Source organism: Arachis ipaensis, chromosome B2 (genome assembly GCF_059453495.1).
Source record: "Arachis ipaensis isolate K30076 ecotype BB chromosome B2, ASM5945349v1, whole genome shotgun sequence".
Lineage (NCBI taxonomy): Eukaryota > Viridiplantae > Streptophyta > Magnoliopsida > Fabales > Fabaceae > Arachis > Arachis ipaensis.
Genome location: NC_142437.1, coordinates 124,843,647 through 124,870,975, shown reverse-complemented (window position 1 = coordinate 124,870,975; position 27,329 = coordinate 124,843,647). Strand labels below are relative to the sequence as shown.

Genomic DNA, 27,329 nt, shown 5'->3' with positions numbered 1-27,329 from the left:
AGTTATATAGAGCCGCAAACCCAACTTTAAATAACAAATGTATATGTATATTTTATTCCATTGTAATTTTTAAAATGCATAAAGTATATTTTAAAACCTCAAAGTTAAATATTGACATAAATAATCGCTTTTTTACTGACAATTAATGGTGGAAACAAAAATACATAGAAACAATAAAAACTTTACCCTAATTTCTAGCCCTTTTTTACTTGGTTCAATATGAAACTGGTGCAATCCATAGCAGCAATTATGACTTTTATTTGAGACTGAATGGCACATGCAACCACTGCAAGAAATGTGATACTTTTTTTACTATGGTGTCACCGATGAAATAGTACAGTGGCTCCACCACTTTGACCAATATCCTCACATACACTTTTTTCTCATTGGTGAGTTATAATTTGGGAAAGTTTTCAAATATACTAATATACTAGTATTTCAGTAATTTTTAATCGGTATAACGATATATTTTAAAATTTTCCTATAATTTTGCACCTCGGAAAATGAGGTGAATGATGCATGATAACTTGATATTTGTTTGTATTTTGTTATTAGGTTTTTTCATCATTTAAACAAAAATATCTACAGTTGTCATATATTATATAATGACATTTCAAAAAATTAATATTTGTATAAATTCTCCATTTTGAACAGTCGGGTTATTTTTTAGAGGAACAAAAACACAAATTGAAATATTTTTGTTTAATTATATTCGACTGTCAAACCAAAAAAACAAGTCATATTCAGATGTTTTTTCTTCTTTTTTGATAATTAGTACATTTATATTTTTTTTTTGTGACTATTAGGATATTCATATGGTCTAACAAAATATAATATTATATGTAATTTTTATAAATTTGATCAATTGAGACACGAATTTTATATAATTAATTAATGATCTTCTGTTTTATACTTTTATCATATCAACAAATATAATTAGTATTGATACTATTTAAAATTTTAAATATTAATTAGTATATAAAAGAAAAAATTATTTGATTATGCCATGGCTATATTAATATCTTCTAGAATTGGTGAGGTTGTATATTCATATTAGAATTTAAAAAGTTTTCTTTTATATATATATATATATATATATATATATATATATATATATATATATATTCTAATTTGTTAAAATAATTTTTATTTTTTAACTAATTTTTGAAAAAATAAGTTAAATGTACACTTGATTCTAATATAATATTAGAACATTTAAAAAAAAAAATAAACACAACCACCTTATGCTAACAACTTGATTTCCCTTCTTCTTCAAATCTACTGGATGCAGTTTCGCTCCATTTCCATGCCGATATTTTCAACAAATTGACACCGTGACATCGCCTCCCCTATGTGAAGAAGACGCAGCTCCCGTACCTCGTTATAACTGTGTCGACTGACTCCGTGCGTTACCGCAATGCGAACCGCCGTCGTCATTAGAAATCATCACCATTTTTTTTTCACTGCCACTTGTTACGATTCCGTCCTGGCCTGGCAAGGAATTCTTGACTTTTCTCTGATTGGGATAGCTATGAATATTGAATACCTTGAGTTGGGGTTAATGGGTTGATTTGGATTTCAAAAAATAGAAGCCAATATTTAAACAACAGGCCCAAACGATACTGAAAAAATGTTTTTAATAAATATGTATTTCATACAATACCAAAAATAAAAAGTATTTTATATTTTCAAATTTCGCATTACAAATTTTTTATTATTTACAAAATAGACACCACTGAACTAAAAGTAAAATTTTCATATAAAATTTATACATCCGAAAAACTGTAATAAAACAATCTATATTTTATCACATGATGAAAATTTTTTATACCTGTCATCTATATGAAAGGAATAACAAGGCAAAAAGGACAAAGTGCATTATTCACCTCATTCTGTTAGGTGCAAGTTTTTTTTTTTCAAAGGCAATGAAATTTCATTAATAGAAATAGAAGGAGTCAGCGTCCACGTTATAAGGACAAAAATAAGTAAAAAGGGATCTCTTAAAAGGTCGTCTGAATAGACCAAAATTTGATATCAAAAGAGAAAAGTGAAACATTGGTAAAAAGAACTAAAGAGAAGAGTGACGGGGAAGGTCTCGCATTTCTCGGACTAGCTTCGTTGCCAAAGCTACTACTTCTGCTAGGCTGCGACGTGTGCCCTCATAGAACCAGCTATTTCGTTCTTTCCAGATCAACCAAAGGGTTATAGCAATCTGTTGCAGCAGCGATGCACCTCTTGTACTACCGTGCGCTCGAACTACCGCCAACTACTATGAGCTGAATTCAATAACCTCCGAGCTAGGTAAGCACCAATTGAGTTGAGATTGTCCCCAGATTTCTTGTGTTTCTCTGCATCTAACCAAGCAATGAAGCTGGGTTTCCTCTGTTTCATGACAGCAAGGGCAGATTCCACTAGTGGACGGGAATCGATGATAGAGAAGAGAGGAGACTGGTAGACATTCATGGCAAGCTTTCCAGAGGAAGATTTGGATTTTGTGGGGGACTGAGAGCTTCCACAGGGACGCCCAAAGGTCCCTCAGACGCAGAGTTGGAGGGCAAAGCTCCAGGGGCTCGTGGAAAAAGTTGTAAACAATATGGTATCCTGCAGTAATACTGTAAGTGTTTGATCTGTGCAAAACCCATTTAATTTTATCACTATCTCCTTCAATCGGAACTGATAAAATTCTGCTATTAATGTCTTCGGTAAAGACTTGTTGAATCATATTTGTGTTCCACTCGCTATTTGAAGTAATTAGATCTTTAACCCAAAAAATTGTTGGATCTGTAGCTTGATGAGCTGAATGTGGAGGGATAGAGAAAGGATAGGGAGGTGGAAGCCACGGGTCTTCAAAAATTTTGATTTCTGAGCCTGTGCCAACGCTCCAAGAGAGCCCATTCTCAACCACTTTGTGCTCCTCTAGCAAGCTACGCCACTCCCATGAAGGTGTGTTTCCAATCTTAGCTTTTAACGCATTGCAATTTCGATAATACTTTCCTTTTAAAATTCTAGATAGGAGTGAACTTGGTTGTGTTGTTATTCGCCAAAACTGCTTCCCTAGTAAGGCTAGATTATGCACCCTAAGGCCCTTGATCCCAAGTCCCCCTTCCTTCTTATGTCTTGTCATAGTATTATAGCTGATCCACACTATTTTTCTCTCTGTACCTCGCTGTCCCCACCAGTATTGAGAGAGCATGCTATGAATTTCTGAGATGAGTGTGTCTGTGAACTTAAAACAGGACAGTGTATATATAGGGACTGCTTCTCCTACTGCCTTGAGTAGTGTATGTCAACCTCCTGCTGACAGTAGCTTTCTTTTCCAACCTAGAATACGCTTCCTGATCTTATCCTTAATGAGGCTGAAGGTAGCTTTCTTAGATTTATTAACAATAGAAGGAAGGGCCAAATATTTGTCTGTAGCCCCAATGTGGTTAATATTTAAAGCCGCTGCCCATTGATTTCTGAGTAAATCCAGAGTATTATGACTGAAGAAGACTGAAGATTTGTTGAGATTCACTTTTTGTCCACTAAAGCCCTCATATGTATGTAAGAGTTCCAAAATATTCTCGCACGAGATCGTAGAAGCCTTGCAAAATAGGATCGAATCATCCGCAAACAGTAGGTGATTGACTTTGGGACACCTCCTTGACACTTGAATACCTTGAATTAGATTGTTTTATTCTGCCTTGTGTAGCAAGAAGGAGAGACCTTCTGCACAGAATAAAAAAAGATATGGGATAGAGGGTCTCCTTGATGGAGACCTCAATTTGGTTTAAAGAAACCATATGGTTGACCTTTCACAACGACAGAATAAGAAACAGTTGTGACTAACTCTTGAATCCAAGCAATCAGAGTACCATCAAAGCCTAATTTAGTTAACATGAATTAAAGAAAATGACATTCCACCATATCATAAGCCTTACTCATATCTAATTTCACAGCCATTTTAGTCTCCAACCCTTGCCTCTTACTTTTAAGATAATGCATCTATTCATGTGCGATTAAGATATTATCCGAGATCAAGCGGCCTTTAATAAAAGCACTCTGGTTAAGACTTACTAAATTTTTCATCAAACCTTGAAGTCTAAAAACTAGAATTTTAGAGATAATTTTATAGACCACCGTAGAGAGGCTAATAGGTCTCACCTAAGTCATGTTGCTAGCATCTGGGACTTTAGAATGAGACAAATATGGGTGTGATTTAAGCTTTTAAGAAGTCATCCACCTGCATAGAAGCTTCAAACTGCTCAAAATAAGTCACTGCTAATGATGTCCCAGTAACACTGGAAGAACTTGGCTGTCATGACATCTTCTCCCGGAGCATTTTGGAGATGCACACTGAAAGTAGCTTTCTTAACTTCTTTTATAGTAACCGATCTTTGCAATCTACGGTTCATGTAAGTTGTAGCCTTAGGTTCAAAGTCGGTGAAATAAGGATCCGATTCGGTTTGACATGTGGAAGAGAAGATCTCGTTAAAATATTCCTCAGCTACTCCTGTAATTTTTGAATTTGTAGTTACTGTTTCACCATTTACACTCTCTAATTTCTAAATTCCGTTCCTTCTCATCCTATTTTTGAATTTTTTATGGAAGAATTGAGTGTTGTGGTTCTCTTCTTAAAGCTATTTAACCTTTGATTTCGCCTTTCAATACATCTCTCTTCTGTTAGGTGCAAGTTAGAACTCATTTTTCTCATTTGTTTGTCTAATAATATGAAAAAAAAATTTTAAATATTCCTAAAACATAAAATTTTAATTATTGATTTTAATTAATATATATTATATATTTTTTTTATAGTATGATTCCTTCGACATTCATACACTTGGAGGACTCAACACATCTTCCATAATATTTGTTTATTATTTTAATATTGAAGTCAGAATCTAAACACAATTTTAAAGTACTCATTAGTACAATAATTCATATAATCATATAAATATATATTTAAATTATCTATCAACATATATATTTAACAACCCAAAACAACAGGTTACATCGCGGGCAAAATAAAATACCTCTTGATGTCGTTGACCAAAACATAATGATACCTTACGTCCTTAGTTTTTTTTAGTCCTGCTAGGGAGATAATGAAATATTTGTACAATGTGTATAATGGACTATATAAATTACAAAAATTACAAAATAAACATCACTCATAATATTTAAAATAACCATCAGAGTACTAGGAATAATAAACATCTCATATCATAAAATCACTCATCCCAAAAGCTTAAGCTGATTTTGGAGTTCACCAAAGATCGAACTCTTGACTTTTCGGATCTAAAGCTCTGATACCATGTCATGATACCACTCATCCCAAAAACTTACGCTAATGAAAAAATGTAACACTAATGATTATATCTCTAATATTCTCTAAACCTCTATTATACGCATTGTACAAATATTCCATTGACTCCCCATACTTTTCCTTTTTTTTTTTTTCTCTCAACAAACTTGATTAGTTCATTTGTTTACTTTTGATCCAATAGAGTAATCCAGATCCTTAAAACCGAAAAAAAAAAGTTTCTCTATTATAAGAAATGCTCTAATTAAAGGAAAATAGTTACCTGATGAGTAACGTTTTGTAATTTTGTCTAGAAATAAAGAAGGGGTGTGGGGGTTCCAACCTACCCTAATAAATAATAATATTTTGCAAGACTTTACAAACAAACTTGTTTGCAACACAGCTTCACCTTAGTCACAAATTTAGACCAATTCAAACTTTAGTCTAAACATTTTTTCTTTCTTTTGAGAATGGAAAAATTAAAATTAAAATTAGAATCGAAGTTTTTTTCTCTTATGACAATGAGAATGGAATATGGTTTGTTAACTTAGAAAGCAATAGGAAATAAGACCAAATTAAATAAATGAATAATAATATGTTGCATACTGCCATATGTCTTCAAAATCTTATTGATAAATAATATGGCTGAATTTTATATTTATTATTTATTTTAGAGAACATAATGAAACTAAGAAGTAGGTAATGAAGATACTTTTGTTATATAAAGAATGCAAATTTTGTTTGAGATAAATTTATTCACTATCTAATTATATGAAAGGTAAATGATGACTTATAAAACATTCTAACGATTAAATCAGAATAAATCTAAAAAATAAAGATAGTGAATGTGTGTGCAATGTATTCGGTGATTTTTCTTTATATATGTTTGACTGTCTATCTTATTTCTTAATTTATTAGGAAATAGAAAAAATTTAAATTCGAATATCAAGTTGATGATGCGTTGATTTAAGGGACTTGAGAATAAGCCAATGAGTTATAGTTCAAATGGCATAATCTCTCCATACTCAATTAAAAAGTTACGGATTCGAGTCTCTTATCTTTAGTTTTTTAAAAAAAAAAAAAAAAAGAGACTTGAGAAGAATGATTCACGCTTGGTGGCCGAATTATCATTGGGCCATTAAGACCGAAATTCGGGTCCATAACAAATTTCATAATAAAATTTTTCTATGGTTAAAAATACTATTTTTTCCGTTTCAGAATAAAATTCGCTAGATACATTAATTTTTTAATAAACGGAAAAAAAAATAACAGTTATTTTAAAACCAAAAGATAAAAACTAATAATTAATTAATGTCACGCGTTTTGTGTATGTGTGAAAAAAGCAAAAAACTATTACTCAAAATTAATTAATCTTAATGTACCCGATTTTCCATTTTATTTGCTCTACCTAACTCTCCACCCTTTCTTTTCAGATTTTCAAGATTTATATTATGAAATGGACAGCCTGTAGCTGTATGTCCTTCCCTTTTCGGTTTTAATATTGTCCTTTTTTTGATCATTTTATTGGTTTATGGTTAGAAAAAAACAGTAAAACACCATAGAAACTTAGAAAATCTACGATTCACACCAATTGGTGTAACAAAATTTCAACAATCTAGGAACTAGGAACCTTCCTAGTTTCCCTTAACCAAATCTCAAAAGTCAAAACCAATCTAATTAAAGTCATGCTTTTATATATAAATATATATATATATATATACACACGCATTCCTTCCATTATGAGAATCATCACCCACTTTCATCAATCCATCATCTACTTTTAATTAATTAATTAATTTATTCATAGTTTTCTCTCAAGCTAGTCCCAATAATCTTCATCAACATGATGAAACACCAAAGCCGGATCAAAATACTAGTAACCATCTTTCTCATCCATTCAACAAAAATTTGGACTTCAGCGGAGGAAGTTGGTAAGCACAATATCAATCAACTCCAAATTACTTGTTGTATTTTTAATTAATTAATGATGTGTATGTGTTTGTTTGTTTGTGTAGAGAATGAGAGAGAGTTTGATTACATAAAAGGGAGTGAGAAGGGTCCTTCACATTGGGGTGAATTACATAAAGAATGGGAAGCATGCAAGAATGGAGAAATGCAATCTCCCATTGATTTGTCAAATAAAAGGGTGACTGTGGTTCCAAACTTGGGAGTTCTAAGGAAGAACTATAAACCTCACAATGCCACTCTTGTTAATAGAGGGCATGATATTTCGGTAATTAATCATCATTACTCATCTTAATCTTCATTGCTTTTATTTATTATTTATTTCTCATTAAATTAACCAATTCCCTTTTGATATTTGTTTCCAAATAGTAAAGATGCATGGTAATAATAACTTTTTTCTTGTACTATTGGATTGGTCGAGCGGTCAGTTCATTCGTTTTATTTGTCTGTTTAAGCAAGTGTTAGATATTCGAATTCCGCCATGTAGGGGTGTAAGTTACCAAATCGGATCGAAAATTACCGCAAAACCAAATCAAAAATTACAACAATCGATTTGAAAATCGAAAAATTGGTTTTTTTTTTTTTTTGACAAAACCGATCGGTTTGGTTTGATTTTTGGTTGGCTTGATAGAAATCGAACCGAACCGATCCGAAGATATGCATACATTTCAATGTTTTAACCATTTTAACCTTTAACCTAACAACAAAAATCCTAAACCCCTAACCATTTCAATGTTTTACTCTTATTATTTCAGTTTATTGACTATTTTAAACCTCTAATTATTGTGATTCATATTCTTCTCATTAGAAATTAAAAATCGAAAAAACCGACCAAACTAAACCGCTGTTGGTTCGGTTCGATTTGGTTCGGTTGTTGTAAAAACAGCAAACCGAACGGTTGTGTGTCTGTAGGAATCGAACATATCGGTTTGGTTGATTTTTTGTCCAAAACCGAACCAAACCGAACCGATAACACCCTACCGCCATGTATATGTAACAACCTATTGGTGAGTCCTTTAAATAGAGTTTAAATTTATGACAGATTAGTTTTCAATCTGTCGGATTTGAGGATATTGTGGGCAACAGGAAAAAATATCTAATATTAAGATATATTAATTATTAGTAATTGAATATGATGGTTATTGATAATACAAACGGTTGGACACAGCTAATAACAAGCTTGATTAAGATCTAAAATGTTTGTTTATGGTGCAGCTGAGATGGAATGGAGATGCAGGATCAATAGACATCAATGGCACTCAATTATTTCTAAAACAATGTCATTGGCACTCACCTTCAGAACACACCATCAATGGCAGAAGGTTCAATATTTCTTCTGTCAAAATCTTTATTTACTTATATATATATTATTTTGTCTATATATTTTTTTGTCAGAAAATATTGAAAAGAAACTATTCTTTAATTAACATATTAGATTTTTTTTTTTTGTTGGTCATGGAAATACTAGGTATGACATGGAGCTTCACATGGTTCATGAAAGCCCAGAGACAAATGGAAAGACCAAGGTTGCTGTTGTTGGGCTTCTGTTCAAGATTGGCAGGCCCAACCCTATACTTTCTAAGGTAAGTCAACACAAAAAAAATTGCTCTTGATCAAGAAAAAAAAAAAACTTTTCTTGTGAATCTTTTCTATATTTTATTAAATAAAAATTGAAATTGATTTTGATTAATTAAATGTGGTTGAAACTATTATTGTAGTTGTCAAATTACATAAAATCCTTAGTGGATAAAGAAGAAGAAAAGAACATAGGAGTGTTTGATCCTTCAGAGATCAAATTTGGTGGCAAGAAATATTACAGATACATGGGTTCCCTCACTGTTCCTCCTTGTACTGAAGGTGTCATTTGGACCATTAACAAAAAGGTACCATTAATTATTCATCAAAACCCTATGACTGACATTATTAATTATTATATGGTTTAATTACTCTATAGTTTCGCAAAATTTTCAATTAGGTCCCTATACTTTTTTTTCTTTTAATTGAGTCTTTGCACCAAATTTTTTTTAATTGGGTCTCTACACTTTTTTTTCCTTTTATTTAGGTCTCTGTACCAATTCTTTTTTTTTATTTGGATCCCTATAAAATCAAGTCAATTACTACTAAAAGGGACTTAATTGAAAAAAAAATTGGTACAGGGACCAGTTAAAAAAAAGTATAGGGACCTAATTGAAAATTTTATGAAACTATAGGACCAGAGTAATTAAACCTTATTATATAATTCTTTATCATGTGATTAATTTGAACAATTATTTATTTCCATGATTATTAGGTAGGAACTGTGTCTAGGGAGCAAATCAATTTACTAAGAGAGGCAGTCCATGATGTAAGTATTTTTATTGCACTATTAATACAACCCAACAAAAAAAAATTAAATAGTTTAATTAATTGTCTTACTTTATTTTTTTTTTTATGATTATAATATTTTTTTTATATGCTCTTTTTATGGCAGCATGCTGAGAAGAATGCCAGACCTACACAGCCACTGAATGGAAGAGGAATCCAATTTTATAACCCAAAACGCAAGGAATAGATTCACTACATAATTGATTTATATAGACTATTGTTCATGTTGGCATATATATAATTACTATTGTATTCAAGGGATTAATCATTCAATACATTACTTGTAGAATTTTTTTCCTATTTTACTATTAATATATAATATATAACAAAATATTGCAAAAAGATGTTATTTGATGAATTATGAATACTAACTAGCAGAAGATCCGTGCATTGCGAAAAATTTCGATTGCTAATTGCTAAGATTTATCTCTTCAATCTACAACTCACAGAACATACAGACAAAAAAAAGATCACATCACATAAGACAAATAAGTTTTTCTTTTTCTTTTTCATTTATATTTGCGTTATTTATTAATTTTAATATGGATAAGGTATTTATATATGTGTAGTGATTAGGGGTGTGCATGGTCCGGTCCTGTCTGAAGATTTGGCCCGCCTCCGAACACTTTAGGAGCTAATTTAGTGTGATTTTATTGGGTCTAGTCGTCTAGAGTCGGATAAGGGTTTCAAAAATAGACCCTGTCATTATTTTAGGTCGGATATGGGTCATAACTCGGGTCACCCAAACTCGGCCCGGTAGACCGGTCATCATACACAATTAATATTTTGTGTTATTAGTGATGGATGATGGCTATTCTTATGTGGAATTTAAGTATTGTAAAGCTTAATATTTTGTGTTATTAGTTATTATAAGACTATAAGTTAATGTTTTATATTTAAAATGCATAAGATTTTAGACTAATGCATAATATTGTGTTATTTGTATTGATTTAAATATTTAATGTTATTAGACAATATTAGTATTGATTATGGTTATGCTTTAATTTCAGAAAATGGTTGGTTCTTGTTATATTTTTCTAAGTAAATTTTATCATGTCAAATAATAGTTGGAATCTTGGAAATTTGGATATTTTCACATACTAACTTATAAGAATGTATCAAGATAATGTAATGTTAATGGTTCGGTTTTCACCCGGTTTTTACCTGATATAATCGTGGCCCGAAAATGTATAAATTTCATCGGATTTAAGGCTGAATTTGGATCTAATAAATAGACTCAGTATATATTTTAGATCAAATCTTAGTCACATCAAACTCAGTTTCACCCAACCATGCACGTCCTAGTAGCGATTCGTACGAAAAAACATCAGAGATAGTCAATATGACCAACTACATCCACGGTAGAATTTACAATTAAATATCACACAGCTTTTTTTTTTCTCCTAAAAAAAAGTTGTTCATATCTTAAATTTTTTTATTAAATAAATATTGAAATGAGTATTTTGAAGTAAACTACTTTAATATGTAATAAATTTTTATTATAAAATTTATATAATTCTCCTTTTTAGACAAATTAATTCTTTCGTTCTTCTAAAAAATTTTTCAATATATACGTTAAAAACTAAGTCTTTCATAAATTAAATAAAGTTAAAACTAATAATGTTCAAACAATAATTAGTTAACAATTTTCTTTTTTATTTGTAGTTACAACTCAAATTTTCAATTATAATCTTGTTAGTTAATTATTATTTAAAATAATTATTTTACCAACGAAATCATAAAGTTATTATAAAATACTTAACTCTACAAAAATATTATTATACCATACACTAATTTCATTTATGTTCCACTTACTCTGTTTTATTTTTTTTCAAATTCTCTAAAAGAACAAAAATTTATCCAGACAAAAAAAAATATTAAATTAGTTAAGTTACTTATTTTTTTCAAATAAATTTAAAATTTATTTAAAAAAACAAATTATATTATATTAAATACTAGAAAAAGATGTTATTTGATGAATTATGAATACGTTTCGAAAAAAAAAAGAAATACGACACATTCGAAATTTAAATCCAAAATTTTAAACTTTAAATTTATTAAAATCCTAAATTTTAAACTATTGATATACTCTAAAATATAATAATTGAAAAACTAAAATTTACTTAATATAAGACATAATTTACTTACATCAAATTAGACATATTTGCTGGAATTACTAGACTTGTATTATAAAATGAAAAGTGTGGCTGCTGGGATTCGAGCCCAGGTCTCCACGGCCACAACGTGGAATTCTTACCACTAAACTACAGCCACAATGTTGTTCATTGCTTGCAAATTATTATTCTCATGTATCTTAATAACTCTTCATCACCCTTCTTTTGAATCTAACCAATAATTGACATGACTTGCTAATCATATTTACTGTTAATAATGCAATTAAAACTACCAAATATTTATTTGCACATAATTTTTCAAGTGTCTAAATGATATATTCAACAACAAAAAAAAAAAAGAGAAAAAAAATTAAAGCTAGCAGTGAAGAGGTTGATACTTTTCTTTGAGACACTAATACGCGCCCCTCACAACCTCTCCATTCATATAACTTAATAAATTCCTTACGCTAAGAATCTCTCATTTTCTATCCAATGATCTTTTTAATTTGCATGCTCTATGTACTCTATATTAGTATATTCTATATATTATATTATGCCACTATGGAACCCTAATCATGCATGATGCATCAATATATAGATACCCCATATTCCACAGCTTTTTTTTTTAATTGTATTTTCTTGAATTAATTATTATTATTGTTGGTTCCTTGTTTAACAAAATATTATTTCTTTTAATAATATGGCTGGTTATTCCATTGTTATTAGGCTCATAGCTTTGCCATAACTTCAACACGGTTTGCTACTTAACTTATTATGTATATTTATTTTATACTAATGGGTCAAGTTACTCTAAAATGAAAAATTAAAATTAGTAAAAAAAAAAAATTTCAAATCATCTTTGAGCTACATACCCAAAAAATATATATATATTTTTGAATTAAAATAGTAAAATTTATATATAATAATAAAAATTATAAATTTAATGATAATTAATTTTTTATTTATTATTTTACAATTTTTTTTCACTTTAAAAAGACTTTTTTCATATGAATATGGGTAATTTGATTTCATCAGAAGCAAAAAAAAAATGTAATAGATAATAATAAAGATTGCCAATGAATTATAGCTTAAATAACATAGTTTTTCTATACTCAATTAAGAGGTTGCAGGTTCGAATCTTCTATGTTTAGTAAAAAAAAAAATGGTAAAGACTTATATTATGACGGTATAACCTTATATTAGTCAATTCTTCAGCACATAAAATGTGCTTTTTACCAACACCAAATGATTGGGAACAATAATAAGACTATATGATATATGAATCATGAATAAAATCAATTGGTGATGTATATGCGGCGCAATTGTTGGAGTTTTGTCCAATTAAAATTAAAATGTGAATATAATTTGCAAAAATATATAAGTAGTTGGGTACTTGGGTCAACTTCACATGAATTCCCTCATTATAGCAAGTGTGTGAACTATATGAACATAACCACTAGCACTCTATTTATAATATTTAATTAATATAGCTACTATAAACTATAATTAATAATACAACATAATCTCATGTCACAAGTCATAAGGATCATGTCCAACCCATAGTTTCCACACTTGGACTTTGTTAACTAATTGTTAATTGGATTGGGTCCAAAATTAATCAAATTAAGCTGTACTAACTAATAGCTAGCTAGCTAGCTTGGTACCACAAGCCAAGTTAGTTAAAATTTAGTGATGAAAAATAAAACCAGCAAGAAAAGCAAAACCAAATTAAAGTAGATAAAAATTAGTAAATGAATATTAAAAAAAAAAGGTTTAATTTTATTAGGAAGTTGAATATTCCGTGGTTCCAGGCTTGCAAAACCAACTCTTCAAAATAGTAGATAGTACCTTAGAGGAAAAGTAACAAGTTTGCTTCAAAAACCAACCGAATCTCACTATCATTTACTTAACAATAATTCTCACACATACTCATCAAATTTAATAATCCATTTCTTTTTGATGCCTTCAAAATAAAATTTGATCATGTTACCAATTCTACATCTGAGATATTAACTAAAAGTTTAATTATTATGCAGGTCCTGTAATTTTACTAAATTTATAATTAGGTCTTTATATTTTTTTTTAGATTAGATCTATATATTGTTTTTAATTTTATAACTAAGTTTTTTCTAGTGTAAAAAATATTAGAATTAATTAAATATTTTTTCGTAAATTAAAAATATTCATAATTAAAAATTTAATTAGATCTTTAATCGCATATATTTTGGAAGAAATATTTCGTTAATTTTAACGTTTTGACATGAAAATGACTTAATTACAAAATTAAAAATAGTGTAAAAACTCAATTAAAAAAAAGTATAAATAAAAATCTAATTAAAAATTTAGTAAAATTATATAAACGAACAAAGTAATTAAACCTTAATTAAATTTAAGTTTATGTGATGTATGTAACTAAATTTACCCTATAAAAATGGTTGAAGCTAGGTTTCTGTTCCCTTATACATACACTACACAATTATTAACACAACTGTATAAGACACACTATTTTCTATATATATAACTTGCAAGGTTGGAAAAGCAAGTTTGGCAAAGCTAAAACCAGGGTTTATTCTTTATTCTCATGCAATTTGCATCCACTACTTCAAACTTGAAACCCTTATTAGCTTCCATATATTTATTAACATCCCACTCTCTCTTCCATATTCAACAACACCAACACCCTCTTTCTCCTCTTCTTCTTATTCTTCTTCAAATTGTGATCACTCACTATACAATTAAGTTTCACACATCAACAACAAGATGGAGGAGGTTCAATTAGAGGAACAACAACAACAACTTCTTGTTGTTAAAGGCAAACGAAGCAAGAGGCCGCGGCCGCCTTCGCCTTCGCCATCACCACCACCACCACTTGAATTTGCACCAATCATCATCAAAAGCAACAACAACAACATGATGATGATGATGCCACCACCAACTAGTGCAACTACTAGTACAACAACAACAACATTAGATGATGAAAACATGGCCTATTGTCTCATTCTATTGGCACAAGGACACCATCATCATCATCATCATCATAATAATAATAAAGCATCATCATCATCACATCATGATGATCATCATGAGAAAAAGAGCATCTACTACCAATGCAAGACGTGTAACAAATCATTCCCTTCATCTCAAGCACTTGGTGGACATAGAGCTAGCCACAAGAAATTATTATTACCAAACAACAAATCAAAGAGTAATAATAATGCTTATGATCATGATCATGAATTAGAGGACCTCAACACAAGAACAACAACAAAAACAACAAGCACCATGCTATCTTTGCAAGTATCATCATCAAATACTACCACAATAATAACAAAAAGAAGTAGTACTAATAATAATAGTGCTAATAATAGTAGAAAATGCAAGCTACATGAATGTTCTATTTGTGGTGCTGGATTCTCATCCGGCCAAGCATTAGGGGGTCATATGAGAAGGCATAGAAATTTTGATGAAGGTGACAAAAACAAGAAACCAATAAGGAATCATTTTTTGAAGCTGGATTTGAATCTTCCAGCATCACCGGAAGATGATCAAAGAGAATCATCATCTAAGTTCCCATTTCAAATAAGGGAGAAAGTTATTGTCTTCTCTTCTTCTGCACCTTCTTTGGTGGATTGTCATTACTGAATTTATAATTAGTCAATTATTTTATTTTTTTATCTATTATTCTTTTTTCTCATTTAGAATTGTACTTATTGATTGTTGTTGTTCACTCAACATTCTTTTCATTCATTCAAATTGAATCCTTTTATTATAAATGCCTTAGATTTTAAGTTTTCTTTGTTGACATGCTCTTTATTGTTAGTATTTAAGATTCATTATTATTCACCACTTTGTGTAGTTACTTTTTCTCTCTAAATATTTAGCTTTTTGGATATCCCCAACATTTTTCGTTGACATCTATATATCTAATTGTCAATCTAATCATGGTAATAGCTTTCACCAATAATAGGGATGTTCTTATATACAGTAAGAGTAATATTCTACTTCACATGAAATCAGAAATATTATTCTACTAGATATAATTTTACTTATGTGTTCAACACAGAATATTATAGTAGGAATTTATTGAGGGATTTCGTTTTTTTTTTTTTTATAACTCTAACTCATTATTTGAGATCACTAATTAAGGCAATTTTTTTTAGTAAAAGTATTTCAAGTAATCAAAAATATATTTGTTGTTTCTCATAATATTTTTTAGTCTAATAAATCAATGATTAATTTATTATAAATTTAAATTTTATTTAAAATTTTTTTTGATTAATAAATTGATGTATGTACAAATTAAATTAAACTCTCATACAGTTAAGAGATTAGACCAGCCCAAAACCAAGTTTTTTTTGTCAAGGCCCAAAACCAAGTTATATTGTACTAGAAGAAGTTAGGAAGTTTGATGGGCCCAATGGGCCGTTTAAAGGCCCAATATCTATTAGCATTTCCAAAAAAATAATCTGAGTGTTAGAAAATAGAGGCGCCGCCAAAAAGAGACACAGGAAGAAGGAGAAGAAGAAGAGGAAGAAAGAAAGGAATCAATGGCGGTTCCGGGGAGGCGCAACGGCATAAACGAAGATGACGAAGATAACAACCTTTTCGAAGAAGAAGGACTCATCGAACATGAATCCGACACTCCTCCTCACCTTCGTGACCTCTCCGCCGCCGCTCAGCTCGGCGACCTCTCCGCCCTCCGCACCGCCCTAGGTCCTCCTCTCTCTCTCTCTCTCTCTCTATCTCTCTCTCTTCAATTTTATGTTTTCTTTTATACTTTCCAAATTGTTATTTTCTGCATGTATATTGAGCTGCCTCCGCTAAAGCTCAAACCCTATTTTCAGCTGAACTTGTATGAAATAATTGTTTGTAATTTTATTTGTTAAATTTTTTGCATGTAAATTTTTGTGGCATCTGAATCGAAATCTGATACGAGTCTAAACCTCTCAAATTCATTGTAAGAAACTTGTTTGCGGGTATATATTAGTCTACGAAAGATGCTAAAAGCTTCACCTTGATCCTTAAGAGAAGCCAAAATTTTGGTCACATCATTATTTTAGATTATGGTTTCTGCTTGAATAATGAAATTGAGGGAAAATGTGGTTGATTCTGCCACAAATATGATTGCTTCCTTACTGTGTTTGGTTATTGACTATAGTTTAAAACCATGGGAGATGGGACCAATATTCATGGCTCCTTAGAGATTGAATTGGGGGGGGGGGGGTTTCGCATTCTCCGCCGTGATTATATTGTGGCCATGAAGACATGCATGTTTACTGAAAGCTATTGCACTCTGTCTGCTATGGTTTTGTACTCTTTTCACTAGAACATAGGGTGTTCTTTCTGCTTGATTCTTACACTTGTACTGCATGATTTCCAGATAACTTGCAAGGTAGTATCGATGAGCCGGTCGAGGATGGGGATACAGCATTACATTTGACCTGTTTGTATGGCCATTTGGAATGCGCCCAGGTTTGTTTCCATTGCTTATTATCACTTTCACATGCTCAAATTATGCAGCATGATTATTCCGTGGATACCGGATGATTGATCTTGGTTAACAAATTGCAGCTACTTCTAGATAGAGGAGCGAACTTGGAGGCCAACGACGAAGATGGTGCACTTCCTTTGCACGATGCTTGTGCTGGAGGTAGTTTCCGCTCGCATTTCAAAGCTAAAATGAATGTTGTTGCACAATTTGTGATTTTTTTTTTTCTTTTGCATGTTGATGATCATATCAGGTTATACACAGATAGTCCAACTGCTATTGAACAGAGCTGGTGATGCAGAGATCATAAAAAGGATGCTGGAATCAGTTGATTCCGAGGGTGACACGGTGAGTATTTATAGATTTCATACTCAATTTTTCGTAGTCTCGAGCCACCTATAGATTGAGATTTTTCTGATTTTTATCCTTATGAACTTCACCTGATCTTTTTCTATCATCATGATCTTGTGATTGTGACTATTTTTTGCAGCCTCTTCATCATGCAGCAAGAGGTGAGCATGTTGATGTAATTAGGTTGTTGCTGTCTCATGGTGCTTCCCCCACCAAGCAAAACTTATATGGAAAGGTATGTAAATTTTAAAGGAATCTAATACATAATAATAAACCTTTTCTAGTTTTCATCAAATTCTGAGGATTGTTTTCTTTGGTAGTCCCCGCCAGAGTTACCTGATCCGGGCACAGATGCTAGGAGGCTGTTGGAATCTACCACCATTCCTATGGAAGCTTAATATGATAGCCTTAGTATTGTGATTGGTAGAAATATTCGGTTTTCTTTTTGCCAATTTTGCTTTAGGGCCAAAACATCTGGATTATTGTATACTAATTTTATATGGCTGTTGATTGACATTCAGAAATGATTTAACAGAGAATCACTTGTGATTAACGGCTAAATAATTACCTCTTTAATGGTTGTAACATAGGCTAAATCCCCTTAAACATAAGTCAAGGAAATAAATATATACACAAGCTATTAGGTATTATTGTTTCAAATTTTCATTGGTGAACTAGTGATAGATACAAGTAGTTAAGCAGCCAAAAGACATTGGCAGCAATTAGAACAAACATTTCAAGAGCAACAACCACCACTTTGTTGGTATGCTTGAGGTTCCTGTTTTTGCTTGAGAATGTTCCTTTTTACTGTGCTTGATCCTTCTTCCAAAAGACTAGGAGCATCCATTATCTATGATATGTTAAATGGTTTATATTAGCTATAAGGTAACAATTTATCTACAATTTGAATTTCTACTTCTTGTCCTTTAAATAAAAAGAAAATTAAAGTGAAAATTCTACCTACCTTTAATGCAAGCTCCTCAAAACAGCTTTCCACATTTTCTCTAGTCTTGGCACTACATTCAAAAAACAAACATCCCAACTCTTTAGCAAGAGCTGAACCCTCTTCTCTGCTCACAGCCCTTTCAGAATCCTAAAAAGAAAGATACAATTTTGCAAAGCATCAAAGAAAATTAATATACAATATACATAACATAAATATCATGGTATGTCTTCACTATATTCAAGAACAATATTAATTATAACACAAGAACTTACTCTGTCAACTTTATTTCCAACTAGTAACTTCACACAATCCTGATTAGTAGAATAGAGTTCCACTTCCTTGGACCATACTTCTGATAAATTTGTAAAGCTTTCTCTCCTGGTGACATCATAAACTGAAAACAAATATATATAGCAAAAGAATTCTATAACTGTAACAACAAATGTCATGAGGGATTTTGTTCCACAAAGAAATTTCAATGCAATTTGCAAATAGCAAAGACATGTCTCTAGTAGAAAAAATTAAAACCATCACATTTACATAATTAATTTAGCATACCAAGAATGATCCCTTGAGCTCCTCTATAGTAAGAACTTGTTAGTGTTCTAAACCTTTCCTGTCCAGCTACAACAGTTGTAATGTTACTATTAAAGGGAAAAGAAAAAAGAAAAGAAAAAGAGCTTGGAAGCAAATGAATTGGTTATAAGTTACCGGTATCCCAAATTGTTAGTTTCAATCTCTTGCCACCAACTACGAGCTGTTTGATCTTAAAATCAACACCTTCATAACATAAAAACAAGGGAAATTAAATGAAATACAAATTAGTATGAGAAATATGATAGAATAATCATCAATTCTAAAATTTAATGACAAATGCAATGCAATACAAGGAACAAAATAGTAAAATAGTTATTAATAAACCATAAGACACTGTCTAGGGACAACACCTATTTTTCTTGTTTCTTTCATAAAATTATAAAAACAGACAAAATAAAAAAATAAAAACAAAAAATAAAAATACAAAAACAATTGCATCCTTAGTATATCTCAAATGAGAGAATTACCAATTGTGGGGGCAAGTTCTTCAGTAGAGTTAGAGATGAAGCTTAGAAGTAAGCTACTTTTTCCAACAGCTGAATCACCAATCAACAAGATCTTGAATGAGAGATCATAGCTACTACTGATTTGACCTGAAGATAAACTCATCTTTCTCTCAAATAAACTCTGTGAATGATCTTATGATGCTGATAATGAAGTACCTCCTCCCTCCTCTTTCTCTAATGAATGATTCTATATATATATAAATAAATAGAAAGTACAATGCCAAAGGAACCTATTTAAGTGAAGAAAGAAAGAAAGGGAGAGAAAAAGAAAGAAGAAAAGGTATCATACAGCAATGAATCATAAAGGCTCTTAGCAATATTAATTAGAATAGAAGTTTTTGTATGTTCTTTATTTGTAGTTTATGCATACTCATATAAACTAAGAATGTGTAACTAGGAAAGTTTTGAGAACATGTATTAAATTTGTTTAAAATCATTGACATTTTTTTTTTTTCAATTAAATGTCTAACATGATTTAAAGATGAAAAGTAAGAGTTGAAATATTAAGGTGGAGAGTACACTAGAATTTAAAAATGATAAAATATATAAATGTTTAACAAAGAATTTTAATGTTGTTTGTTGTTTGGTATGAGAGAGTTGAGTGAGACAGAAGCCAAAAATTAAAAAAAAAAAAAGGCTAACTTTGCTTGAGTTCTATTCTATTCTTTTCTTTCTCTCCTTTTCTCCGCCTCAACTTTCTTTCTTTTTTCAGCTTAGAAATTATTCGAGCAAATGCATATTTTATTTTCTAATTATGTTATTTGCATCATTGTATATGAAAAGATAACTTGCATCATATAAACCATAAAAGTACTTGACTAATAATCACCATATATATGAATTATTATACATGGAATAAGTTAATTGGCTAATATTGTAAAATCAAGGTACAAAAATTAAAACAATATATAGATTTTATAAAAAAAAATCAACTATAGAGGAAATGGATCCTTGTATATTTGAAGGTCATTTGATCCTTAACATACACCTAACCATACCCAAGATAAGATGCTTGGTGTTTAAAATAAACGAGCAATAATAATAATGCACATAGCCATCATGTAACACATAATTAATTCTAACTTTGAAGTTCCTAACTTTCTGCCATATTCTCCTTAATGCCGGGTTCTTGTCCTTAATTAAGTCATTAACAATTCTAATTTTAAAAGAATCAAACGAGAAGGCTATAATAATTTATTTAAACAACTTGAGTTGGTCAAATAGTTAGCTCATTCATTTGTTAAGTAAATGTCTGAGATTTAAATCTCATCTTGTGTATGCAGTAATTCATTAATCAACAACAGACCCTTAAATGAAACTCAAATTGCGGTGAATTAGTCGTTGATTTGTTGGGTTGGAAAATACCGTAAAAAAAATGATGGAGGATAAAAATGATCCAATATTATCCATTTCATGATTCAAGCTTCAAAGCATTAGATTTGAGACACAAAGCTATCTATGAATACAATACCTATGTGACCACCAACCATATAAAATTTATAGACAAAATGCACAAAAACAAAATATGTGACAATGTTCAAATTTTTGGACTAAACAAACAATGACTTGGTTGAAAATCAACCAGCTAGAGATTCATTTGGTGGGAACACTTTCTGAATGAAGTCCAAGAAGCGACGGGAGTAGAATCCGGGATCAACGGCCGAGATTGAAATCGAATCGAACTGAATCGATTTGTAGGCATGTTCAATTTTCTTGGACATGTTGTAGTCCTGTAAAATGTCAATTATTCCCAGGTAGAGCACCACATCATAAGCCTCATGAAATGTTTGCATCTCTTCCTTTCCTGGAATTTGCTCTGCCCTTGCTGGCATGTTTACTCCTAACTGGATTTGTAGTCTGCTTAACAATCAATGGTGGTGTTTCAACAATTCTAGTTTAACCATATAGTCCTAACTGTTATGTGAATAGGTGTGGCGTTGCGGCCGATTCGGCTGTGCAATGATGTTAGCTGGAGAACTATATATGAAGTTATGAAGATTAGAAGGAACCATACCTTGCTGTGCCTGGAAGAAGCAGATCCACCTCCTCATCGCCGGCAGCCGAAGCGCGCAGTCGACTACCTCTGATGTGTGATCCTACAACAACACTGTTATCATCTGATCCCCTAGGGACCAAAACAAGGCCTTGCGGATAGCTTGATACTTCATCCTCTAGAGGATCTGTCAATTCATCATTTGGAATGTTTTCAAATAAACAATTTTAGTACAAACAAGAAGAATATGTTCATCAATTTGGTCCTCGAAAGATCAACATGCAATATTAGATGATGATGTGTCGCAAAATGATTATGCCACGTGTCATTATCTAACTTATGAAAGGACCAATATGATTCAATTTGAGAGTGATCTTTCGGGACTAAATTGACTCGCTTTGATCTTTCAGGAACTATTTTGACTATTAACTAAAAGACAAAACTCAGATATATTAATCCTTTTTAACATATCATAACTTTCAAGATCACATCTCATACTAACCTTCCTCAGCAAGACTTGCTAATCCATCAGCAGTTATGCTACGGTTGTATGATGTGAGAGGACGGAAATGCTGTGGAGCTCGATAATGAACGCCGAGTAGAAGGCTGTAATCCATTATATGCTGTGCTTCCAAGAACTTGCTGTCGATCTCAATCTGCCTGCAGAACATTTTGAGAAGATAAAAAAAAAATGAATGAATGAACATAAGGTGCAACTTCTTTCCCTTACTTTAGCAATGACTGGCGCCAAGAAGGTTCCAAATAGAAGCAGTAGTTGAGATCCAAATCTTTCAAAGTTGTATTCTCATCCATTTCTATCTTGTCCGAAGAGCGTCCGAGGGATGAACCTTTCAAATCGAATCTCCTATGGATCCTTAGCTCTGTACAAAACATATTTCCCATCACAACAAAGCGAAACTGCAGAAACAGACAGTTATATATAAATTTTAGCCTCTCTATTAAAGGAAATGTAGATAAAGGTTCAAATATTTGATGCATTTGGCAATTCAAATCACAATACCTTTTGACCACTCGAAGGTATAATCCGGTGCAGACCGAAGAATTTCGTGATGAGGGTATTATCGTATGACTTCACGTGATGATGATAGTCCGGAAGCATTCTTAGAAGAACCTACATACCAAATTTTGATAATGATGATATGATTATTATATTTAAGGCCTAAAACCTGTGTATGTAAGCCTATGGAAAAATGTTAATTAACAAGATATAAGTAAAATAAGCATACCTTTACTTCAGATCTTCGAAGCGTCTTGATCATGAAACGATCATCCTGAGACAGGAAAAAGACACTACCACTTTTCCCCGGAGATGATAGTTCCCTCAGAGCATCGTTTCCGCAAATCGACATCATATAGTCAGCAGCATCAATCTTGAACAACTCTCTCAAGTTTCTGCATAAATTTTGATAAATAATTACATGATTATGAGGTTATGCTGAATAATCATTCCATCTTAACTAGGCATTGTAATTTTGACATGGATATATGAGATCATATGCATACAATTCAGAGTGTAAGTTTCTTTTCCATAATCAACAGAAGATTATGAAAAAGTAAGAAACCAAACAAAAATTCAGTTCCTTGGAGAAGAATATAATTGAAATTCGGATGAAATAGGAATAATCATACAAAGTACTACTAACCTGAACACCATTGGGCAATAATCTTTCCATTTGAAGTCATCAGATTGATGAGGAGGAGTTAGCTGAGAACCTTCTTTAGGAAAATTCATCCAAAAACTTGCTCTAGGACCGAAATCCGATGCTCGAACTTCTCGCCTCTGTATCGGGGTAATCTTTCCCACAGTATACCTAGAAATATTGAAGCCAAATTTTACATTACATATAGAAATCCACTGCAGAAAATTTTAGAGTAAATAATTATTATAATTTGAAGAAGGGTCAAGATTATGCATTGTACCTTATTCCAAGCTGCAGACTAAGCATCAGATCATAGCTCCGGTGACCTTTAATGATGGCTTCACCAGGTCTTTTAATCTCTCTGGCGAGCTTCTTCTGCAGCCGTTTTGCCCTTCTAGACATATTTGAAAAGCTGTTATTTAAAACTACCTCACTTATTAATACACCTTGCATATACTCGCGCTCCAAAATGGGGATCTTTTCACTACCTTCCAATATAGAATCTGTTGAATCATGGGCTATTACTTTCTCAATAGACACCTCAAGACTCCATCGCCTTTCGAGAGAGATATTCTTGCTGCGCGATTGTTCAATGTTTAATAGACTCCCTTTGGCAAGCTTATCGGACGAAACAAGGCTAGAACTCTGATTATCACCACTGACCTTGACATTTCCCATATCAACCGAAGAAGCATGATGAATATGAGCCTGTTTCTGCCTCCTCAAATCCGGCAATAGTCCTCTTTTCCTCAAGGCATTCAGATAAACCTCTTGTGCCGACGGAAGACAGCTACCTTTCGGATAAAACGTTCCTTTGCCGTCTTTCAAACCTCTCGTCCAGGTCCCAACATAGCAGCCGCCGTCACTCCAAGTATAAACTCCAAGACCATGCATCATACCATCCAACCAGCTTCCTTCAAATGAGTCTCCATTGATCCATGTCAAAGTTCCTTTCCCTGACATTTTCCCACCTTTCATATTCCCTAAATAGACATTCCCATTCGCCCAAGTATACTTCCCCGGCCCCTCTGGCGTTCCTTGGATCCAAGACCCTTCAAAGATATCTCCATTAGGATAAACTTGATAACCAAGTCCATGCTTAAGATTCAATCGCCACCGCCCTTTGTAGGTAAGACTATCCGAACCAATATATGTTCCTGTACCATGGATATAGCCACCAGAGAATTCGCCCTCATAAACCGTGCCAGAAGGCCATTGTAACCTTCCATTTCCATTCCTCATCCCCCTTCTCCACTCACCATCATATACACATCCATCTGACCATACATACTTACCCCTACCCTCCGGCATGTTGCCGAGAAGGGACCCGGAATATGACTCTCCATTAGGAAGCAAGATTTCCCCAACTCTAAACCCAACTATCTCAGATGAATGACCACTGCTTTCGCCGTTTCTCAATAAGGACGACACGTCTACCTCGGAAATGGCATCAAGAGACTTTGTTCTCTCTGCAGAGATAACTGCTCCATCCAAATTATCAACTGTGGCCACAGGGCCAGACATGCATAATAATTACCAGAAAAAGGAAAAACTTTTCCTTATTCAATCAAATTATTATAAGTTACCCTAATTCTCAACAGCTACAAGAAGAGATTGACCCTTGAAATTCTTTGTCCTTTTGACTAGTGAAGCGAAATCAGAAAAATGAAACAATATCAGAAAGCTTGATACAGTACTATGAACTATTAAGCACAATTTAAGAAGAGCACTTGAACATGGTTTAAAATTGCAATTCAAAACTACAATTGCAACTGAATTTGCCAACACACACTCAACTTCAAATCTTCAATCCCAATCCCAATAACAATAATAAAATTATCTGATCAGTTCCATAGCTTTGTTTCCATCAATAGCAACAACTCTGAATACCAATCTATATAGTCAAGCATATACATTCATAAATGAATAATTGAATTTATATAAGGATTAGTGATTGCACATTATCAAGAACAGGATATCAGTAATATCACTAACTACATAATAATACAGAAATACAATTGAATCAGAGTGAGAGAAGGAGAGAGAGAGTACCTTGAAAGTTGAAAGGGAAAAGGAATGAGAACAAAGTCACACAAAGTGATGAATGAATGAAAGGCAAGGACAAAGAATAAGAAGAAGAAGAAGAAGGAGTGGAAATAAAACAAACAAATAAATACAAAAAAAAAAGACTTATTATTCTCTCTCCCTCTCTCTTAAGCTTTGATTCCAAAGTATATGGTTTTGGATGACTCAGTCTTTTTCTTCCTTCTTCTCTCTTTCTGTGTCTTTGGAATGAAAAGAGAATAATGATAATAAACACAATAATAAAAAAAATAAAATAAATGAATAATAATAATAATAATAATAATAATATGAGAGAAGTAGTAACAAACAGTGTCCTTGATCGGATCTAGCTAACTCTTTACTCAACTTATCTTCTATTTGTCTTCTTTAGCCCCACAATATATATTTAATTATTTAGATTTGTTTAAATATTTTATTTTGCAAGGAAGTTAATTACACTATTTATTACAAATTGTACGGTCTACAATTATTAAAATTTTATGTTAAAAATTCTTATGATTAACAGATTAAGTCAAAATTTTGTCTCTTAATTTTATATTTCTTACCTATGTATAAATGATTTAAACAAGATATGATTAGAATTATCCAGATTCTATATATGGTTAATGAAGTTAGACTAATTAACTATACTTTGGAAAAAGTGAAGGTTTAAACCTTCTAAGAGTTACCACCTAGTATAAAGTTTTCAAACCTATGATACACGGACACACGACACGACATGACACGGGATACGTCGACACACAAATTTTAAAATTTTACATGATACAGAGACACGCATACATATAAAATATAAAGTATTTTTTAGATAAACCGTAATAACATTTTAATATTTTATTTTAATTATATCAAGTATTTAAAATATTTTTTATTTTAATAAATAATAATATATAATATATCTAAATTTATTTTAAAAATATATATTAAGAATAAGACCGGACACGTTGACACGTGATGGTATTTAAGTGTGTCCGAAAAAAAATTTTTTATTTTTATTGAGATACGATTTGGACACAGCAGACATGCGTGTCGGACAAATATCAATAAATATCATGTCTAAAATATATCTGACATATAGACACGACAACTCAGCAAAGTGTTCATGTTTCATAGTTTCAAACTATATATATTTACTCTACATAGAAGAAATTAATGTAGTGCTCAAAGTTCAAATGCTGAGATAAATAATAAATATCTTAGAAAAGAGAGATATTAATAAGGACAGAAGGAAAAGACAATAGTGTCCAATGTTGTTGAGTCAGAATGCAATTAGTATAGACATTAAAACATGGAAGGTTACCTAAGTCATAAGTGCAATAATATGATTCCTAAATAGCCATGTTGAGACAAAAGATCCCCAACCCCAACTAACTCAAAGACTACCCTTTGGATTTTGGATTTTGGTTTGCCTTTACTTTAACTCTAAATTTTGAATTTTCATTCTTTCTTCTAAGTCTAATATTAATAATCTTCCAATGCCTAACTTTACCTTCCCCTCATACGACATACTATATATGTATACTATTAAATTCCCTCTTTGTTACGCTCTTGTACGCCAATTATATAAATTTACGAGAAAAACTCAAAATAGTTCCTGAGAATTACTTCGAAAGATAACGAGGTCTTTGACAAAAAAAAATCTCAATCCGACTCCTGACAATTATTTCAAAAGGATAACAAAACCTAAAAAAAATCAATGTTATTTTTTTGGCAGATGGGCTAATCAATCCCAAAAAAAATATCAGGAATTGAATTGGGTATTTTTTTTTCTTAGAGACCTCGTTGTCCTTTCGAAATAATTGTCAGAGGTCGGATGAAGTATTCACTCAAAATTTACATTAAGAACAATGATCACAAAAATATTTTTAGGGTGCATTTAGATTACGTTTTTATTTTTTATTTTTTTAGTATTTTTTTAAGAATTTTATGAAAAAATAAAAATAATAAAATTATATTTCTTGTTAATTTTTTATAAAAATCT

At 31.6% G+C, this 27,329-nt stretch overlaps 5 protein-coding genes and 1 non-coding gene across 7 annotated transcripts; 3 read left to right on the top strand and 3 right to left on the bottom strand.

Moving 5' to 3' along the window:
* The first annotated feature begins 6,650 nt into the window (after positions 1-6,650).
* ACA7 (alpha carbonic anhydrase 7) lies at positions 6,651-9,883 on the top strand. The gene is made up of 7 exons (XM_016331260.3): positions 6,651-7,212; positions 7,297-7,514; positions 8,462-8,568; positions 8,715-8,829; positions 8,965-9,129; positions 9,537-9,590; positions 9,717-9,883. Exons 1-7 carry the CDS (start codon positions 7,125-7,127, stop codon positions 9,795-9,797), a joined length of 828 nt encoding a protein of 275 aa, XP_016186746.1. The 5' UTR covers positions 6,651-7,124; the 3' UTR covers positions 9,798-9,883.
* Positions 9,884-11,812: 1,929 nt separating this feature from the next.
* TRNAH-GUG (transfer RNA histidin (anticodon GUG)) lies at positions 11,813-11,884 on the bottom strand. The gene has a single exon. It is a non-coding gene; the product is annotated as a tRNA-His (tRNA).
* Positions 11,885-14,347: 2,463 nt separating this feature from the next.
* Positions 14,348-15,366, top strand: LOC107628627 (zinc finger protein ZAT5-like). The gene has a single exon (XM_016331259.3). It carries the CDS (start codon positions 14,485-14,487, stop codon positions 15,364-15,366), a length of 882 nt encoding a protein of 293 aa, XP_016186745.1. The 5' UTR covers positions 14,348-14,484.
* An 828-nt stretch (positions 15,367-16,194) lies between these two features.
* Positions 16,195-18,108, top strand: LOC107626457 (Ankyrin repeat family protein). Its single transcript, XM_016329339.3, has 6 exons — positions 16,195-16,437; positions 17,105-17,196; positions 17,296-17,374; positions 17,466-17,560; positions 17,703-17,798; positions 17,884-18,108. Exons 1-6 carry the CDS (start codon positions 16,272-16,274, stop codon positions 17,959-17,961), a joined length of 606 nt encoding a protein of 201 aa, XP_016184825.1. The 5' UTR covers positions 16,195-16,271; the 3' UTR covers positions 17,962-18,108.
* Positions 18,109-18,190: 82 nt separating this feature from the next.
* On the bottom strand, positions 18,191-20,280 carry LOC107626456 (ras-related protein RABC2a). Its single transcript, XM_016329338.3, has 6 exons — positions 19,574-20,280; positions 19,221-19,289; positions 19,068-19,133; positions 18,782-18,903; positions 18,528-18,656; positions 18,191-18,413 (listed from the first exon to the last, which is right to left on the bottom strand). Exons 1-6 carry the CDS (start codon positions 19,713-19,715, stop codon positions 18,300-18,302), a joined length of 642 nt encoding a protein of 213 aa, XP_016184824.1. The 5' UTR covers positions 19,716-20,280; the 3' UTR covers positions 18,191-18,299.
* A 711-nt stretch (positions 20,281-20,991) lies between these two features.
* LOC107626455 (phosphatidylinositol 4-phosphate 5-kinase 9) lies at positions 20,992-25,560 on the bottom strand. Of its 2 annotated transcripts, none has more exons than XM_016329335.3 (9): positions 25,319-25,560; positions 23,547-24,909; positions 23,270-23,437; positions 22,853-23,018; positions 22,627-22,737; positions 22,336-22,523; positions 22,108-22,265; positions 21,627-21,792; positions 20,992-21,469 (listed from the first exon to the last, which is right to left on the bottom strand). In XM_016329335.3, exons 2-9 carry the CDS (start codon positions 24,788-24,790, stop codon positions 21,190-21,192), a joined length of 2,481 nt encoding a protein of 826 aa, XP_016184821.2. In that variant the 5' UTR covers positions 24,791-24,909; positions 25,319-25,560; the 3' UTR covers positions 20,992-21,189. The 2 variants fall into 2 exon arrangements, with proteins under 2 accessions (XP_016184821.2, XP_016184822.2); XM_016329336.3 differs by having other exon boundaries at positions 23,547-25,160; positions 25,319-25,552.
* Positions 25,561-27,329: the final 1,769 nt, after the last annotated feature.